This window comes from Notothenia rossii (assembly GCF_949606895.1).
Source record: "Notothenia rossii genome assembly, chromosome: 8".
Lineage (NCBI taxonomy): Eukaryota > Metazoa > Chordata > Actinopteri > Perciformes > Nototheniidae > Notothenia > Notothenia rossii.
The window spans coordinates 36935310-36954979 of NC_136906.1; the positions used below are offsets into that span (position 1 = coordinate 36935310).

The 19670-nt window shown below is 43.7% G+C and overlaps 2 protein-coding genes across 14 annotated transcripts in view; both read right to left on the reverse strand.

Annotated features, from left to right (window-relative positions):
* hao1 (hydroxyacid oxidase (glycolate oxidase) 1) overlaps positions 1-7690 on the reverse strand; it is a 59829-nt gene extending 52139 nt beyond the window's left edge. For 5 of the 13 annotated variants that reach the window (XR_013801197.1, XM_079642029.1, XM_079642025.1 and 2 more), the window contains exons 1-5: positions 7510-7690; positions 4284-4435; positions 3490-3754; positions 3056-3228; positions 2673-2764 (exon numbers count right to left, since the gene is read on the reverse strand). Coding sequence is in view for 12 of the 13 variants with exons in the window: in XM_079642029.1 (XP_079498155.1) it covers positions 2673-2764; positions 3056-3228; positions 3490-3754; positions 4284-4435; positions 7510-7646 (819 nt within the window). In the remaining variant the exon portion in view is untranslated. The remainder of the gene's footprint in view (positions 1-2672; positions 2765-3055; positions 3229-3489; positions 3755-4283; positions 4436-7509) is intronic. The other 8 variants (XM_079642027.1, XM_079642026.1, XM_079642028.1 and 5 more) reach the window with 3 other exon arrangements.
* A 966-nt stretch (positions 7691-8656) lies between these two features.
* smg1 (SMG1 nonsense mediated mRNA decay associated PI3K related kinase) overlaps positions 8657-19670 on the reverse strand; it is a 110292-nt gene continuing 99278 nt past the window's right edge. The window contains 11 exon segments of the mRNA XM_079645221.1: positions 8657-9860; positions 11578-11684; positions 11836-12012; positions 14387-14487; positions 14619-14830; positions 15122-15349; positions 17894-18073; positions 18173-18274; positions 18276-18326; positions 18650-18787; positions 19183-19415. Of these exon segments, the coding sequence (XP_079501347.1) occupies positions 9783-9860; positions 11578-11684; positions 11836-12012; positions 14387-14487; positions 14619-14830; positions 15122-15349; positions 17894-18073; positions 18173-18274; positions 18276-18326; positions 18650-18787; positions 19183-19415 (1607 nt within the window). The 3' untranslated portion in view covers positions 8657-9782.

The following is a 19670-nucleotide window of genomic DNA, read 5'->3' on the forward strand; positions in this document are numbered from 1 at the left end:
CAATTGCCTTCAAATCATGTTTCCTCTGTTCCAAGCTGCAATAATAAAATAGAAAAACAAATACATACCTCTGCTTGACTGTTTAACTTTGGATACCCTTTCCTGCCCCTTGTTGGAATCGTTAGCCTGTTCACTGAACTTCTGGTTGTGACCCCTGCCTGCCTTGAATCTAGTAAAGCTAATACACTGTGTTTCTCTGGGCTGTGCTTTTGGGTCTGTCACTTCAAGGCATTACAGAAGTGGCTTTGGACCAGTGGCATAATACCTGCGCTAACCAAACAATTATGTTCTGGAGTGCAGGATTGCTGTAACCATTTAAATCAAGTGGTTCGGCTCAACTCTACTCAACTCACTTTGGTACCAGGTGTTTTATCAATGTTGTTTTCCTCTGCATATAGTACTCAATCAATGTAGGCAGGATTCCTAACTGCTCTGCATGGCAACGATGTAATGAACTACTGTGACATCATTTTAACCCAACATAGCCCAGCCACATAGCTCCATCAAGTTATTGATGGATCCTTTATTCGAGTCAAACTTAGACATGTAATAATCTGTGTGACAAGCAAACGTTTATGATACTGACTCGTTTTGTTCAGCAGGACAATCTTCAAATATTAACATGATTTTTAAAGGTCTACTATTATACAATTTTTAGGCATATATTATAGGTCTCAGATACATACACATTTTATAAAAAACATGTCTATGAAGTCTTTTGCTAAAAATACCAAACAGATAACCCATTCTAGCCCTGCCTCATACCCCTCTATTGCAGCCCTGTTAGAGAAGTGCTGATTCTGGGTCTGTAGCTTTAGAGAAAAATGTGTGAAAAAAAAAGAGGGGGGGGAGCTTATGCCTGCCCAGAATTCTACCGAGATACTCAGCTAAATGCTGCCGTGATGAAACACCATATCATGTTCCAAACCACTTTAAGGATTATTTCTGAAACAGTATGGAGCTCAAATACTTATTTTCTTGCGGCGAGTTCCTCTTTTTTTCTGCTTTTTTACACATACTCTCTCCAGTACAGGTTAGCTCTGAGTGTTAGCGATGCTTGCTTAAGTTAGCACAGACCATATTACTTCCAAAACACGTCGCGCATTGTTTCTCATAGCGACGTTTCTGATATTATATCAGTCATATCAGCAAATCTGGATCAGCTCCGATGTACCCCCGTTTTTAGAGATGTGGGTACAGAGGAAAAGAGAGAGGGTTTTGTTTTCTGACACTTTGTGAGTTCCCTTACACACCGGGGACACATATTTATGTATAAAATACATAAAAAAGTGCATTTTGCATGATAGGAGACCTTTAAGTAAAAAGCTAACATTGGGCTATAAAGGAACTACAGCCCGGTCACATGACTTCACGTCACCGTAAGCTAATAGAGTGGTGCAGTGAGAGTCCTAAAACCTGGAAGTGAGTTAGCATTTTACCACTACTGGTTCCCTCGTCTCAGAGCCATTAGGATTTCTCCATAGGATTTTGGAAAATAGCTGGAAATAAGGTCTGTGGTTGACACAAATTTAAGAGACGGATCACGTTTTGTTCTACGACATTAAATCCATCAGCAGTGAACCCACTGGTGATTTTTGAAGAGTTTACGTGTCTGAAAAACGATGGTTGTTACCAAGTGGCTGAATAGGACTACAGAAGTTGTCGAGGACGTTGTACGTCAATACGCCAAACACGTAAAAACTCCCGCTAAGTTTGTTTGCCCCTGTTCTGCTTGAAAGCAAGTACCTGCCTCCTGCAAACTGTTAAAACAAACGCTTCAACTTGTACCATTTTGAATCTGTATGTTTGAATATGGATCTTGAGTTGCAGTGACGTTGAAGTCATGCAACCTTGCTGTACTCGGCTATAGTTTGTTTATAGCATAACGTTAGCATTTTGCTTCAGGTGATTAGATTTATGATTCGAAAATTATAAAGTAGGGTAGACAGTTGGATATTATCCGGCTGAAAAAAGCGTGCATTTATCAAACAGGTTTGTTTTCCAGAGACCATATTTCAAGCTATTTTCCAAAATCCTATGGAGAAATCTCATTACTTTTTTGTCGAGGGAACCCATGAGCAGTTTATTTCCGAGTCGGCATAAATCATCCCTGCACCACTTTATGCCAGCTAATGTTGGGCTATAAAGGAACTACAGCCTGGTCACATGACTTCATGTCACCACCGCTAAGCTAATGCCTGCTAATGTCGAGCTATAAAGGAACTACAGCACGGTCACATGACTTCACGTCACCACCGCTAAGCTAAAGGTAGTAAGTAGAGTAATATTTTTGTATATCAATTTGACACTGCTTATTTTTTGTATTGTATAATAATTCTTATGTTAAATGTTTGTATTATTGTTTTACACATTCGAAAGAAATCTAATCAAATCAAACAGCTAAGCTAAAGGTGGCTAATGTTGGGCGTGATGACGTTTAGTCGTCTAATTTAGTCACTTGTTAGCAACCGCCGCTTTAATGACAGATAGAAGCTTCAAACTAACACCATTGTGGTGTTTACTACTTTATTTAATGTTGTAGAACAAAACTTTAAAATCTTGAGATCTTATGTAAACCACAGACCATATTTTGGTAAATGTAAATAAAACTGTTAGTATATTGTATATTGTTATTTAAAAAAAGAACAATATACAGACAAACACACACTGACCGTGGCAGGAACCCCATCCAGCTGTCGAGCTCCGTGATTGGAAACTAGGATACCATCGACTCCATAGTTCACAGCTTGGACAGCATCCTCAGCTGAACACACACACACACACACACACACACACACACACACACACACACACACACACACACACACACACACACACACACACACACACACACACACACACACACACACACACACACACACACACACACACACACACACACACACACACACACACACACACACACACACACACACACACACACACACACACACACACACACACACACACACCAAGTTGATTGACGTTGATTGAAGGTAATTCCTTCGTCGGGATAAGCAAATGTTTGTGTGTGTGTTTGCATGTGTGTGTATACCATTTAGGACTCCCTTGACGATCACAGGGAGGTGTGTGTGTTTTTTCAGCCATGTGATGTCGTCCCAGCAAAGGGTGGGGTCTATCGCTTTGGCAACATAAACAGCCAAACCACTGTCGTTGCCATAGTTACCCTCGGAGAAAGCCAGGGAGGCTGACGAGAAGTTAGACAGGCTGGAGGGACGCGGACGCGCGTGCGCGCACACACACACACACACACACACACACACACACACACACACACACACACACACACACACACACACACACACACACACACACACACACACACACACACACACACACACACACACACACACACACACACACACACACACACACACACACACACACACACACACACACACACAGAGGTTAGGACACTCTGTGGACTTGATGGTACAGTTTTCTCCTGCTGTTGTGGTTTGTTCCTACCTGAGGTGTGAGGGAAGTTTAAAGCGGTTGCGCATGTCATCCAATCGCCTCCCCAGGTAAGGTGTATCCACGGTGACAAATATGGCCTTATAGGCCGCCTCCTCTGCCCGGCGGACCAATGACAGAGTGAGCTCTCGGTCTCTGTAGATGTAGAGCTGCAGCCACATGACCCCGCCTCCTGTGGCTGTCATCGCTGACATCACTTCCTCTATGGTGGATGTGGCCCAGGAGCTCAGCATCATCCCTGTCCCTGCTGCTCGGCATGCTGGGTAGAAACATAATATAACATATTTTCCACCCTCTATAAATGTGTGGCATGGATGACGAGTTGTGTTGACTAGCTCTGTTGTATTTTATAAGAGCTGTAGCTCCCCTAATATTAAGTAAATACATCAAAGAAACTGAAAAAGTTGACAGATTACACATAATTGTATTATGTTAGTTCAAAGTAATAATATTAAAGCTCCTCTATCATGCAAAATGCACTTTATGATGTCTTTTATACATTAATATGTGTCCCCGGTGAGTCAGGGAACTCACAAAGTGTCAGAAAATGCAACCCTCGCTCTCTTTTCCTCCGTACCCACATCTCTAAAAACGGGGAACAACGGAGCTGATCCAGATTTGCTGCGGCCATGACATAATTTCAGAAATGTGGGCTGGCTTTACGCCCAAGGCCCCATCTTCTGGTTGCGTTAGATTGGGGTCTGAGATTAAAAGTTCTTCTGAGCTGTATCCTGCGAATTAAAAACTGTGATTTATATTTCATTTTCTAGTAGCACACAGCATGGTACCTCTGGCTGTGGCTATCTCCCCCTCAGGGTGGGCCATCCTTTGCATGGCGGTGGCTCCCACACACACCGGCATGCTGAGCTTCTGTCCCAGCACAGAGACGGACAGGTCCACTGAGGAGACGTCCCTCAACACCCGGGGGAGGAGACGCCACCTGCACAACGTCACCAGTTCATTCTTTCAGACTGCTTCACACAGTCGGAACAACAGAGGTTAAACTGGATTAACTGTGGATAACGTGTGATAGCTGTGACACATTCAATGACACTCACACTCAACAAACTGTGTGTTTAATCTCTATTTTGCACGTTTCTATACTATTGTGAAATGATCAAATAGGAGGTCAAGAGTTCTAAACCTTTGAAATAAGTCATAAATCAACATTTTTGTGGAAGTTATTTGGTTAGATTTATGAAATAAGGTATGCGGGTAACAAAAGCTGAATACATTTTCTCCTTTTGTTCTACAATTTAAAATACGTCAGGAAATACCCCACTGATGAATGTCAACATTTTTGTTTTAATCAGACGACTAAACGTCATCACGCCCAATATTAGCCGCCTTTAGTTTAGCAGTGGTGACGTGAAGTCATGTGACCGTGCTGTAGTTCCTTTATAGCCCAACATCAGCCTTTAGGTTAGCGGTGGTGACGTGAAGTCATGTGACCGTGCTGAAGTTCCTTTATAGCCCAACATTAGCCACCTTTAATTTAGCGGGGGTGACGTGAAGTAGTTCCTTTATAGCCCAACATTAGCCGCCTTTAGTTTAGCGGGGGTGACGTGAAGTCATGTGACCGCGCTGTAGTTGGAGTTTATATGTGGAGATTATCCTGCTGAAAAAAACGTTTAAGTATCATAAATGTGTGGTGACAGAGATTATTTACTGTTACATCCCAAAAAGCAATGGGTCAGCCTACAAATGTACGTCATCACTGTACCCATTATAGTTCCTCTTGCAATAACTCTATTCTGTGTGTTTGGTGTGTGTATTGAGTGTTTTACATTATAATAGTGATAATATGGAAACACTGGGTCACATCTGGAACTAAATCCGCCTCAAACAGCTGGTCAGTGAGGGAGTGTGTGAATGACTACGGTAACTGTCCAAACGGAAATTATATTCACTCAGTATTCCCTCCAATAGGGTCAGTGTTTAATGTATAACATCTTACCTACTTTAAACACATGTTCAGACTGATTAAATTAATGATTTAGGACCATTTAGTCGTGAGGGTTATGTTAGTTTTAGGGTATTTGGTAAGTTTTTTTATTTTCTAATCTTTCTCTGTGAACTATTTCCAATTTTAGATAACTTCATAATATTGTTGTAGTGGCTTAAAAGTTTCTAGAGCAGCCACTTCCAACATATGGGGGTGTGATTTCAACGCACAAATAGTCCAAAACGATAATCCATTTTGTCAAGATAATCCATTTATTTTCGAATTGCCGCCGCATACATCTTTCCTTCTCAGTGTGTCTGCTGTGTGTGGTTGAACTGGTTTAGCTTCCCCCGACTAACACTAACCCCTTCCCCATAAACAGACATAATATAGCAAATAGGAGACCAAGGGGTGTCAACAAATATATTTGGGGGCGTGAACAACTAAGGTGAGTAGGTAAGTATTTAACAATTAAATAAAAACAAAACGTATATAATAAACTCAGTTAAATGGCTCCGACAATTGTAAATCAAAATGTGAATCTGTTTAGTGTCTGGGCTCATATTCTAAAGTGCTCATCAGGGTGTGCTGTTTCACATACTGTATCTCCATTCTGTCTTATGATTTCATATATATTTTCTAACTTTTTGTAAATAAATAAATAGAATGTTGGGCCGCCATATAGCTCAATAGCTAGAGATGGCGGCTGGGGCCCTGGGCCATTTGCCACATTTCATCCCCTCTGTCTGCATCTTTCAACTCTTACAATAAAGACACTGGTAGCCCAATTTAAAATAATACATTGATTTGAATTAAATCCACCCAGCATTGGATAAACTTAGTGAGCCAGATCGTGACAGTCTGCTGGGTTAGTTGGACTTTAACCAGTCACAAGGGACTTTATCATTGGGATCAGTGTACCAACACTGATGTTTGCTGAACCAGAGATGATGAAACAGTCAGACTGATGCATAAGGTGATATAGAAGAGTTGACTTTATAAACAAAGGGAAATTAAATTAAATCTCTTGGCGTGGAGCCTTCAAAAAGTGTTGAGTGAGGTTTGACAGATTGATATATGCCATTGAGATAAGATTACAGTTATTAAAGGTTTAGGCAAACATCTTCTCACTGTCTTTACTGACAGTTTGATTTTAATAGTTTGTTTTGTGTAAACTGTACACATGGCTCCGATACAGAGGGACTGTGGACTTGAAGCACAGTTGATGATTTAAACCGTTGTGTTTTAAACTTCTTGCAGCGTTTCATTAAGGCAGCACTTTTAGTAAACACGTTTGGTAAGTTGGTGAAGACGTTTCTCCTAATGGAAGTGTTTTGGGCTGTTGTTACGCGTTTGCACCTGTCAGTCACCGTACATCTCGCACTCAGTAGGCCTATACACAAAATATGAAGTCCAGAACAAACCCAGAGGATTATGGGCATTGTGGTCATCATGTACTTTATACCTAACATCTACTAACATATCTTAGTAAACACACACTTATACACAAGTATACATAGTGTCTATTGAGGAACGTTATATGGGCCTGCTATGGCACAAGGGACTAAACTCCTGCCAAAGGAAGGAAGCCTCAAGCATTAAATGTTTCAGTTTCTAAGTAAGAGGGGCCCCTATAAGGGACATTATTCAAAAATAACCTTTACATGCACACATGTTATTAACATGTAGGCTAAGTGATGCTGTTGTCACAAGGATAATAAAAAGAGGAAGAAAAACAGCTGCTTGAGACAATACAAAACACAATAATGATATTATGAAATAAATCAGAAAACAAGAAATGACACAACAGAACCAGAGGAACATGTTCACATGAGAGCTGAATGAAGAAAAACAGAAGACCTGCAGTCAGGTGTTGCACCAGACACTGAGGTGGAATAATGATCTTGGAATGGATTTAACCACTCTGTATTCTTTGTATCAGACTCCTGCTGTGCTTTAAAGGCTGAGGCACAAAGTAGATATGTTGGAACATCATGCTAAGACTCTGTCCAACAGAGCTGCTCAATATATATGTGTGTGTGTGTGTGTGTGTGTTTGTGTGTGTGTACCTGTTAAAGGCAGCCACATTGTCAGCCAGTGTGCTCTGCTCATCAGCTCCCGAGCGGTAGTAATCGTAAACGGCTTTAGGAAGAACTTTCTCAGCTTCTTTCTCGAAGTCGGACACACTCACACGCTGTCCTGCCATGGCTGTCCCCTGAGCGTCTGCCCCTCACACACAGGACACACACACTGATAAACAGAGCCGCTGTAATCATTAACCTGCTGCAGCCGGCCTCTTCCTAACCATCACTTATGAGGGGCCAGTTTACACAAGATAACAGAACAAACATGTTATTTAGCTTTTATCCAAACCACTCACATCGAACCTCTGTCCTCCGATTGGCTGCTGCCCTTTATAAAGTGTGTTTAAGCTGAATGTTTACAAAGACATTGTAACCCTTTTTTCATAATTTTGAAGTCTACTGTGAGGATTATGACAGAAAATTGACATTGATATTATTGGAAGTTATATATGATTATTTTAAATCTGTAATGCTAAAATTGAATCCTCACTTTGGTTCCAAACATTCCCTTTTCGTTCAAGGTAATACTGTCCAAATGAAACTGTATGTTTACTGCTTTTAGGGATATTGCCCAATATCTGGAACAAACTCCCAGAAACCTGCCGGTCCGCTGCGACTCTGACTACTTTCAAATCCAGGCTGAAGGCTTTCCTTTTTGCCTCTGCTTTTAATTGAACTATTGACATCTTGCACTGCACTGTAACTTGTATTCATGTTTTATTATCTTTGCTTTTTAATGTTTGCGTTTCCACTGCACTATTTCTTAATGCTCTTATTGTCTTTCATTTTTGTAAAGCACTTTGAATTGCCTTGTGTTGAAAGGAGCTGTATAAATAAACGTGCCTTGCCTTTGTCTTCCCCCTGTAGTAACCATGGCAGCAAAATGCTAAACTAACTGTGTATTTCATTTCATGATATGAGTAAAGCTAAAAAAAGAAAGAAGTGCTACTGATACAATCTGACAATTCTACAGATGAAACAATGTGTAACAGGGGGGCATTGCCTAATCATTTTGCAGGCGTGAGTCAGACCCACGTAATATCTAGAAGCTGTATAAACAGCTGGAGTTATACAAACAAATGAGGTTTCTTGTGTCTATGGATTCTCATTGTTCATTAAAAACACTCCACACTTCATAGTTCAATGTTTATTTGGCATCCAACAAAATCCAATAAAAGCTTTAAGAATTAACATTTTGCACCATCACCAAAAAGATAAATTCTCCCACTAAAAATGTAAAACTAGAAAGTCAATATTAATAAAATGCAAGCATGGGGGGGGGGGGGGGGGGGGGGGTGTATGAGGCAAGCAACAGCTTGTGACAGGCATTTCAAAAAAGGCAGAAAACATCTACAGAACTAAAGAAGGACAGAAGAGTTACAGAGCTCACACAGACTGAAGAAACACACCAAGAAAAAGAGTGAGGCCGCCCTCGTGGAGTGACGTCACCTCATGCTCTACGAGATGAGACATCAGAAACTAGTCACATTACAGGCCGTTCACTTAACCAGAGCACAAAGAACCTCCCTTAGAAAACAACTCCAATCAACAATTCTGTAAAAGTGTTGACTGTTTATCAACCAAAATACACCGAGTTGACTGTTCCCCTTTATTTCCTTCACTGCAGCTGCTGGGTGGTGTGGATTCAGGATCCTGAAGAACCTTGGCTCTCAGCTCCTGCCAACCCGCTGCCAATCACAACGGAAAAGATTAGAGAAAAACAAGTGTGACCATGTGAGTGGCCCATCTGAGCCCCCCCGGTGAAGTCCCACCCACAGCGCGGCGGCTGTGTGCTTCAGAGGGAGGCGGCTCACTTCCTGCTTCACCCTGCCCTCAGGTGGACTCTGATTGGCTCAACAGGATGCAGTGATTTATGGGTACAACTTGACTGTGAGCTATGCAGGTGAGGGGGGGGAAGGTGTTTCTAAGTCGAGGGTGAGGAGGCGTTTGCCTTCCTTCCCCCTCCCCCCATCCGGCACTGCGTTGCCTGGTCAAACCCCAGAAAGGAGGGCGGGGCGGCAGGCCCACAAAGCGTGTGTTAGCCCGCTCGCCGGAGGTTGGGGGGGTGTGGTTGCAGCGGTGCTACGAGGTCGCTGCACCGGTTTGTGTGCCCAGGAGTTTGGGAAGCGGATTGAGCATCCGCCTCTCGTTCGCTCCCCCCAGTGTGGCCCGGTGCTGCTGTTCCGACACCCCAGACCCGCTGGACTCTGGTGGATCTCCAAGCCTTCGCTGGAACAAAGACATGAAGGAGCAGGCGCTCACACCCAGGCCGTCCAGCCCTCATACAGCTGAGCCAGGTTCTCCATGCTGGTGGCCTCTTTGATCACCACGTCCACCTGAAACACAGCGACTCAGCATTAATATTCGCACTACGTTCAACCATCACTCCATCACATGAGCATCAGACACTGCTCAGATCATTCAATATTAGTACTGACAATATGCCAGACTGAGAGACTTACAGGGAGACTTCCAGCTGATCAGCCACAAACACACTTTGAAATGAGTTGCTTTTCTCAACCCATTCCTGGATGTCTCATTCTAGGTACCGTCTAAGGCAGTGGTCACCAACCTTTTTAAGTCCAAGATCACCAACCTCGGCCGAGGTGAAAGGCGAGATCTACCTATTGCAGAATTGAGTGAAAAAGACGGCCCATACAATGCTTCCAATTTGAGGCCTTTTATATAGGCTAATTGCATCTGAATTACTGTTACAATGAAGGCTCCATAATCAGCTCACGGCACATAGGCAGGGGTAAAGTGCTATTTGGGGGTGGACCTCACCTTCTCAAGGGGGTTCCGGGGGCTGCTCCCCCGGGAAGATTTTTTTTAAAATATTGAAGTTGAAAGCATCAATCTGGTGCACTTTGAGAGCAACATTAAGAGATCTATGGATACCCCTCTCAGCACCCATATGAAACAGAACTGTAAACAGATTTTCTTTTTCTTTATGGATATTTTACAAATCACATTAAACTGTATTCTTGTTTTACTGCCATATAGTGGGCTATTTCATACCTGTTTTTCATTTATTCTCATTTATTCTCTTATTGTTTGTATAACTATAATGATCATATGAAGGTGTGCCGTGGACATAATCTTTTGAATAATTTGTGACAAAACTGTTCTAAACACTCAAGAGTCCTTTAGCTCACCTGAGCCCCTCAGTCTGACAGGAGAGGACTCCTCCAGCTTGTTGTAGAAACACTCCCTCTCTCCCTCTCTATCACACTAAATGCGCTATTGCCACACACACACAGAGCCGAGCTTGAATGACACAAGCACACGTTCCATGCAACTCTCTGATTGGTCTGGTGTGTTGCCTCTGTTGCGTTCACTGAACACGGGAAATTACAGTCCTGCCGTCGTCTCTTGTGTCATGATGAGATTCACATAAAGCATGGTTAATGTATTATATTATTGAGGTGTTTGAAATATACGTCAATCAAGTGGCACCTGCTAACGGGGTGGTGGATAAGTTTACATCTAAAAACGTATTTTTCAAACATTATTATTTTTATTTTATTTTTATTTCTTTTGTTACTTTTTTTTTAACGGTCCGCGATCTACCCGCACCACACGGTCGATCGCGATCGACTGGTTGGCGACCACTGGTCTAAGGTGCCTGTTAGCTAGTTAATTAAAAAACAAGTAAGACAAAAGTGCCACTAGTCGCTGAAAAATAGTGACTAGTAGTAGTATTTATTCAAATAGTAATAGTAGAGTGCCAAGCTATTGTGACTATACTACAATATGCTATGACTAAGTGCTAACAAAGAGCAAACCAGTGTAAGCAACTGCCGTCTGATATCAAGGGCAGGGAATGAATACACAAACGGATGTCATAGAAGAGTGTCTGAGACAGAAACCCCACCCTGAGGCTCTCAGTGCCTGGACTTCAGACCAGCCTGACAGACAGCATCAACCTTCACCCCCCCTCTATGTCCCATTCATTGTGCCTCCTTCATTAAATCTTTAAAATGACATTGTTGTGGCCCGTTACCTGCTAGTGAAATGATGATTAAATGTGCCGTGAGTGTGTGTGTGTGTTACCTGCTCTGTGACGCTCATCCTCCTGTTGGGGTCGATGTCTCTGCCCTCCAGCTTGGCCTTCACCCTCTTCCACACACTGACTGCGTACGAGTTCCTCTCCTGGACCGCTGCAACACAATCAATATCGAGCGTTCATTCATGCTCCTTTCAGTTTTGTTTTTTGTATTTAAAGTCTACCTCAACCTTCTCTAAATAACTGACAACATGTGTTAGCATGTCTATTAAAAGTCTGAAAGCCACATCTCAGTGAAGAAGTACCTCGTCCTGTTTTGGGGTCCCGTACCGCCCTCTTGGGGCTGGGGTTGAGGCCTTTGCTGTTCACCAGCAGAGTGCTGGGGGGGGTGTCAGTGGGGGTTCCCAGGTTACGGGGGAGAGCCTTCCGTGCATTCTGGGACATGGAGTCTGGCTGGGTCTTCACCCCACTGCATTTAACAGCTGAGGAAAAGCAGATATGACATGTTCAAAAACATACTTACATGAGTGTTCTATCGTAGACAGCAGCAAATTAAATTCAGGCAGGTTTAATAAACCATGAAGCAGTAAAAGGCGCGTTCACACCAAGTACTTTTCCCACAAAGGTTCCTGAGAACTACGATTTAGTTGCGTTCACACCAAAAAGTCCCAGGAACTAAATTAGTTCGAGAGAACCTTTTTTACCCCCTTTTCAGTCCCTGCTAGAGAGCAGGACTTTCGTGGGAGAAAAAGGTTCCTGTGTCTGATTGGCTGGGCGGAATGCAAACCACGCCCCGTCAAACTCCCAAAAACTTTTGTGAAGCCGCCATTTTATTATCCTCGCATTGCATTATTAGCATTAGCATTAGCCCAGCGCAGAAACGCAGAGAGACTAACTTATGAAAACACAAATAAAACATGGGAGCGGTGGAGATGAGGAGGTGTCGGCGTTCTGGCCGTTTACTTCGAAGGCTTCAGTAGAAGCTGCTGGGAGTCCCAGCAGCTTCTACTGAAGCCAGTCCCCAACTCCGGGGACTTCCGGCCGGGGATTTTGGGCGGCAGTATACGCCGTGAAGTTGTTTGCGGCCTGCCAGTAAATCCAAAGCAGAAAAAGAAGAAGTGACGTCAGCGGCTTCATTTGCCTAATCCTCCCTCAGGAACTAATTTCCGGTGTGAACGCGATCTGTACTTAGTTCATGAAAACTAAAGAATTCTCAGGAACCTATGTGGGGTAAGTACTTGGTGTGAACGCGCCAAAGGACTAACATAGAAACCTAATCATGAACCTAGAGGTGCCTATTTCTGTATGTGTTTTGTTGACAGAGAGCTGCACAATATGAACATTGACACAGGAAGTATCACGCAAGTTAGGAACAGCAAAATGTCATGCTACAAGTTTTTGCCACAATACTTAAGGAAAAATAAGAACAGCGACAGTTTTTATTGACTAATCTACAAGAGCAGATCATTTACTGGGTTATACAGTGGGGCAAAAAAGTATTTAGTCAGCCACCAATTGTGCAAGTTCTCCCACTTAAAAAGATGAGGCCTGTAATTTTCATCCTAGGTACACTTCAACTATGAGACAGAATTGGGGGAAAGAATCCAGGAAATCACATTGTTGGCTTTTTAATGAATTAATTGGTCAATTCCTCCGTAAAATAAGTATTTGGTCACCTACAAACAAACAAGATTTCTGGCTCTCACAGACCTGTAACTTCTTCTTTAAGAGCCTCCTCTGTCCTCCACTTGTTAACTGTATTAATGGCACCTGTTTGAACTCGTTTTTTTTTTTTTCGTGGTGTCAAAATGATCACAAGAATGGTGAGCAAAAATCCCAGAACCACACGGGGGGACCTAGTCAATGACCTGCAGAGAGCTGGGACCAAAGTAACAAAGGCTACCATCAGTAACACACTACGCCGCCAGGGACTCAAATCCTGCAGTGCCAGACGTGTCCCCCTGCTTAAGCCAGTACATGTCCAGGCCCGTCTGAAGTTGGCTAGAGAGCATTTAGATGATCCAGAAGAGGATTGGGAGAATGTCATATGGTCAGATGAAACCAAAATAGAACTTTTTGGTAAAAACTCAACTAGACGTGTTTGGAGGAGAAAGAATGCTGAGTTGCATCCAAAGAACACCATACCTACTGTGAAACATGGGGTTGGAAACATCATGCTTTGGGGCTGTGTTTCTGCAAAGGGACCTGGACGACTGATCCGTGTAAAGGAAAGAATGAATGGGGCCATGTATCGTGAGATTTTGATTGACAACCTCCTTCCATCAGCAAGGGCATTGAAGATGAAACGTGGCTGGGTCTTTCAATATGACAATGATCCCAAACACACCGCCCGGGCAACGAAGGAGTGGCTTCGTAAGAAGCATTTCAAGGTCCTGGAGTGGCCAAGCCAGTCTCCAGATCTCAACCCCATAGAAAATCTTTGGAGGGAGTTGAACGTCTGTGTTGCCCAGCGACAGCCCCAAAACATCACTGCATGGAGGAATGGGCCAAAATACCAGCAACAGTGTGTGAAAACCTTGTGAAGACTTACAGAAAACATTTGACCTCTGTCATTTCCAACAAAGGTTATATAACAAAGTATTGAGATGAACTTTTGTTATTGACCAAATACTTATTTTCCACCATCATTTGCAAATAAAGTCTTTTGAAAATCAGACAATGTGATTTTCTGGATTTCTTTTTCTCATTTTGTCTCTCATAGTTGAGGTATACCTAGGATGAAAATGACAGGCCTCTCTCATCTTTTTAAGTGGGAGAACTTGCACAATTGGTGACTGACTAAATACTTTTTTGCCCCACTGTATATCTCTGGATGTGACAGCTGCAGTGTCCTACCTGCTGCGAAGCTGGTCTGAGCGGCATACACAGGACTGGAACACTCCCCCTCTCTGTCTGTCACCAGAGGGGAGGCAAAGCTCACCAGGCCATTGTACACACTGTAGAGGAGCACACAGTGTTAGCATAGGATTTATACAGTGTGTGTGTGTGTGTGTGTGTGTGTGTGTGTGTGTGTGTGTGTGTGTGTGTGTGTGTGTGTGTGTGTGTGTGTGTGTGTGTGTGTGTGTACCTCTGGCTCTGGGTGTGCAGCTCCTTCAGCGTGGGGGGGATCTCCTCCAGCAGCTCCAGTTGCTCCTGGCTGCGAGGCTGCCCGCTGGCCTGCACCACCGTGAACAGCACCAGCTGGATGTTGTCCTGCCAGGCTTTGTACTCCAACAGGAAGTGTCGCACGCTGCCCTCATAGGTCACCTCCTCCCCGTCCGCCAGCGCCGCCTCCTCATCCTGTTTGGAGAAATAACACAGAAGACACTGACCATCCCTGTATCAAATAAAATAAGGTCCTAAGTGTTATGACTTCACTTCAAATGAAGTAAATGTTCACAGACATGCAGATGCATCAGTCGTGTACGGGTCAGTGTGCGGTTCAGTATGCGGGTCAGTGTGCAGGTCAGTGTGCAGGTCAGAGTGCAGGTCAGTGTGCAGGTCAGAGTGCAGGTCAGAGTGCAGGTCAGTGTGCAGGTCAGTGTGCAGGTCAGTGTGCAGGTCAGTGTCTAGGTCAGTGTCTTGTCCTACCTTGGACATGGCTCTCAGCAGGTGCTTGACGTCGGCCAGCTGGCGGTTGTGGTTGGAGAGAGTGGTCTTGATGGAGTCCACCAGCAGCTGCAGGGTCTCTCCGCAGGACTCCAGCTGCTGCTCCCGCTCCTCCTGAGTCCTCTGCTCCACGCTCAGCTCCTTCTCCAGCTGCCTCTGGGCACAGCTCAGCCAATCAGCACTGCCGATGGGCAGGTCCAGCCCCGGGCTCTGTACAGATCAACAGAGAGGATAAAGTAAGGTGTGGACTTTCTCTCTTCTAGTTCAGCTATAGGGCAGTTTCTTTTTTAACAAGTGGGCCCCTGTATAGGCCTGTCACGATAATTCATTTTGTTGGATGATACATTTTCCTGGAAATGATTGCGATAAACGATAATATTGTCGGCAAGACCATTTTAGACCACTGACATAATGATAATATATCATAATAATTCAAGTACATCCTTTCAAACAGAACATTCAACATTGCAAATTAAATGCAAAATAATATTCAAATATATAAATGATATATATATTATATATATATATCTAAATATATAAATAAATAAATATGAGCACACATTGTTTCACAAGCAAAAAAAAACTCCTTAAAACAACAGTCAAGTGTACAGTCCACTGTCCTTACAAAGACCCAGATACCTCAACAGGCCATATCCAAATCTGTATTTCAAAGTTTTCGAGCAAGGAACACCAACATGTTTGCATTGTCGTGCAAATGCATCTTTGATTGTAAACTGTCGGGAAGGTGGGGGCTCTCCATCTCCAGCTGCCGTGTTTGCTACCAGCTGGGAACACGGAAAGGGGTGGTTGTGTTACAGGTGCAGTTTAAGGTTGGTCGTATTGCTAGCTTTTGTTGCTACCTTTTTAAAACAAATGCGACTCACCGCCCGGCTCATTCAAGTCCGTAGGTTCGCCTCGCTGCTTTGGCTTAATTCCAAAATATTCCCACACCAGAGATGTGGTATTAGGTTTTGCAACCAATTCCATTTAACTTCAAATTCCCCTCGAGTAAGTCACACATTGTCTCCTGCTTGTCTCTATATTAATCATTTGTCTGCTACACTGTTTGTGTACTGTATGACCTGTATAAAAACGTCTGTGTACGACAGTGAAAACTGAATTTCCCCCTCGGGGGATTAATAAAGGTCCATCTTCTCTTCTTCTTAACGTGCATCTAAACGGCAATTTATTGGAGGTCAGAAAAGTTATCGAGTTCATTTTTATTTATCGTATGACAAGTCAATGAATTGCTTATCGCGACAGGCCTATCCCTGTATTGTTTTTTCTTGCAGGTGCACAAGGATGCACCTGAATCATCTAATTATAACTCAAATGTTATCATTGTAAGAATGTCTGATATGTAAAGGCACTGACACACCAGGCCGAATATCGGCGTTGGTTGGCGTCAGGCCGACGATGAGCGTCGACACGCCCTACTCAGTTTGGTGTGTCCCGCACCGTTGGGTCTTTTCAGCCGGGCCGATACCTTTTCGGCCGAAAACCAAGGCAGTCGGCCAAAGGCTGTCGGCAAAATAAATCACTCTGATTGGCTGTTCAGCTAGCGAATCAGTGCATGAGAAGCGAAATGGAAATGAGGGACCCAAATAAACTATTAAGAAGGCAAATCTGAGATTTCATTTAACTCCAGCTCTCGACACAGGTTCGGGAAAGCCCCATGAGCTTCTCGCTGTAGAGTGAAAATGGAACACACACGCTGTTTGTAGTTTGTTTATATCACGCAGTCTGTTCTTCTTCTCTCGGTGTATCACGCAGTCTGTGGGTGTTTCTCAATCGCGAGGACGCTGGCTTGGTAGTCGCATACTTTCAAGTCACTTCCTTCAGAAACGAAGCAAGTATGCTTCCAAGCCACGGCTTCGGAAAACGAAGAAGAATGGAATAGGCTAACAAGTGTGCCACTCTCTTTAACGGTTTCAACATAAACTGTACCGAAAATAAATACCTCACGATGTCTATCTAATTATGAACTTGCTTTACTTTCACGGAACACATTTTTGGTGATAACAAACAAATGTAACAAAGTAACATATTTACCAACATGTTCTACGCCACTATACTTACATTGAAATGTGCGCTGCGTCGGTTCAGCAATTCTCCGCAAGGGTTTTTGAAATTGGTCCATGCGCAAAGCATAGTGGGGATTTTAAGGACGCAAAGTCTACGCATGTGCAGCCTCGAAATTTCCCCCAAACCAAGGACGCGGCCTCTGTGGAATTCCTAGTATGCTGGAGATTGGAACAGTCCTTCGGCGGCACTCGATAACGTAGCATCCTTGAAATATTGGCTTGGAAGCCAGAATCCTCGAGATTGAGAAAGGGCCAGTCTTCCGGTTGTTGCCTCTTTTGAATGACGAATACACACTACCGCCGCCAGCTGGTAAGGAGAGTTATTGCCACTCAAGCATTCGCAGTTCGTACGTGCTACTTGGCCGTCGGCTGAAGTCTTTGCGGTGTGTTCCAGTGCGACACGTCACACATTGCCAAAACTTGGCAAAAAATGTGGTCAACTATAATCAGAGATTCACCAGTATTTACTGATGTGTTTTATGCTGTAGAATGAAACATAAATATCTCTTCGGCTTGTATTAACCACAGACCCTATTCCAGGAATCTAACCAAAAACGCTTAAAAAGAGTAGAGGGAACCGGAAGAGGTAAAATGTTAACTAATTTCCAGGTTTCACGACTCATTCCTGCAGCTCAGTATACAGCCTGTGTGCAGGTCGGAGGTCACCCACCAGTCGGTGCAGCAGCTGGAGCTCCAGTGGAGACACAGTGCTGCTGAACTGGGCTGCGTATGAGCAGGTCTGCTGGCAGCGCTTCAGCAGCTCAAACAGAGCGGCGTCCATGTTCAGAGCTTCGGGGGAGCGGGTCCGGAGGCCTTCAAAGTTCAGGATGGTGGAGCACAAGAAGGTGACCTGGGAAAAATATCAGAAACATGGGTAATCTATCAGGTGCTGGGCCTGCTAAAAAACACTGATGGAAGTTTCACAGTGGGCTTGGAGCTGTAGTGTTACCTGACTGGTGCGCTGGTTTTCTCGGGCCACCATGGCGCGTCTCTCCCTGATGGTCATCTCAAAGTCCTGCAGGACAGGGGCGAGCGCTGGGTTGGCCCCCCCCCGCCCACTTCAGGCGCTGCTCGATGCTCGCCTCCAGTGCCGCAAGCTTTTCCTGAGGACACAGTCAAACTGCATTTTAGTATTCAGCACAAAGAAAAACCATAAAAAAAGGATTTCCTTTTTACCCAAATTACAATAATTCGCAACAAGTGCCAACTATTGCTCAAGGTTCAAGGGTTCAAGGTTCTTTATTGTCAAACTAACATAACTACAGAGTAATTATGTCATTGAAAATCTTAGGTCAGTGTAAATACATGCTTTATAGTTTGGCATTTCCTTAAATTGATAAAGGCTCCAGTATGGGACCATCTCTAAAGGGGAGGGGCATTTGATTGATGGATGACACACAGTACGGTGTCATGCTCCAATACAGACCTGAATAGCCACGATGGATCCCTCATCCTGACTCAGCTTGTAGAGTTTCTTCTTCATGTTGCTGAGGATGACGGAGCGCGGGGGGATGCTGACACTCAGAGGCTGGTTGTTGGGGCCCAGAACATCCTCATGCTGCCACTAAGGGGGTAACATTCAGAATAAAAAACACATGTATACCTGAAAGACACTGCGCTGACTATTTATTCTTTAGTCTGTAACCTTTTTTTTTTAAATACATGACATCATCACTAACTCAACTTGCTAGTGTAGCTCACGTCTATTACAGGTTGATCAGAAATAAGAGTACTTTATTCATCCCGGGGGAAATTAGGTTCAGATTACAATCGCTCCATTTAGAATGAAATAAAGTAAAAGATACATTGAACAAAATGGAATGATTAAAGTTAAAGTAAGAATGTCCAATAAAATAAATATATTTTGTATTATTATTATTATTATTACACAAATAATTAAGTATAACTCCTCAGCCTTGTGCGTTATAAGATTCATTTGTTCCTGGTGACTGAGTGTACCTGGAACATGGCGATGTGCAGCTGGCTCCTCTGCAGGCTGGCCTTGGCGGCCTCCAGGTTTGCGTCCAGCCTCCTCAGCAGGTCCACCTTCTTCCAGGCCGTGTCGTAGGAGGAGGCCAGCACCGTGGCCCTGTTCAGCAGCAGCTGGGGGACCCGCCCTGACGCCAGGCTCTGCTCCACCGCCTTCTTACACAGCTCATCCAGAGGCACCTTCAGACAGAGCAGACAGGGGACTGCTCACACATTGACCATCGCAGGGAACTCTATCTACACATGTTCAACACTAAACCCTTCTTTAAAGCAAATATACCCAGCCAATCCCTTGTTAGCCAAGAGTTTAATATCTTCAGAAGATGAAGTGCACTGAGTCCCAACTAGCAAAGTGACTGGATTTATGCCTATAAAATTACCCTCCGCTGAAACCCATATGCAATTGGTTTGGAATAGTTTGACACATGCATATCATCAAGATGTTCTGCTTTGAGCGA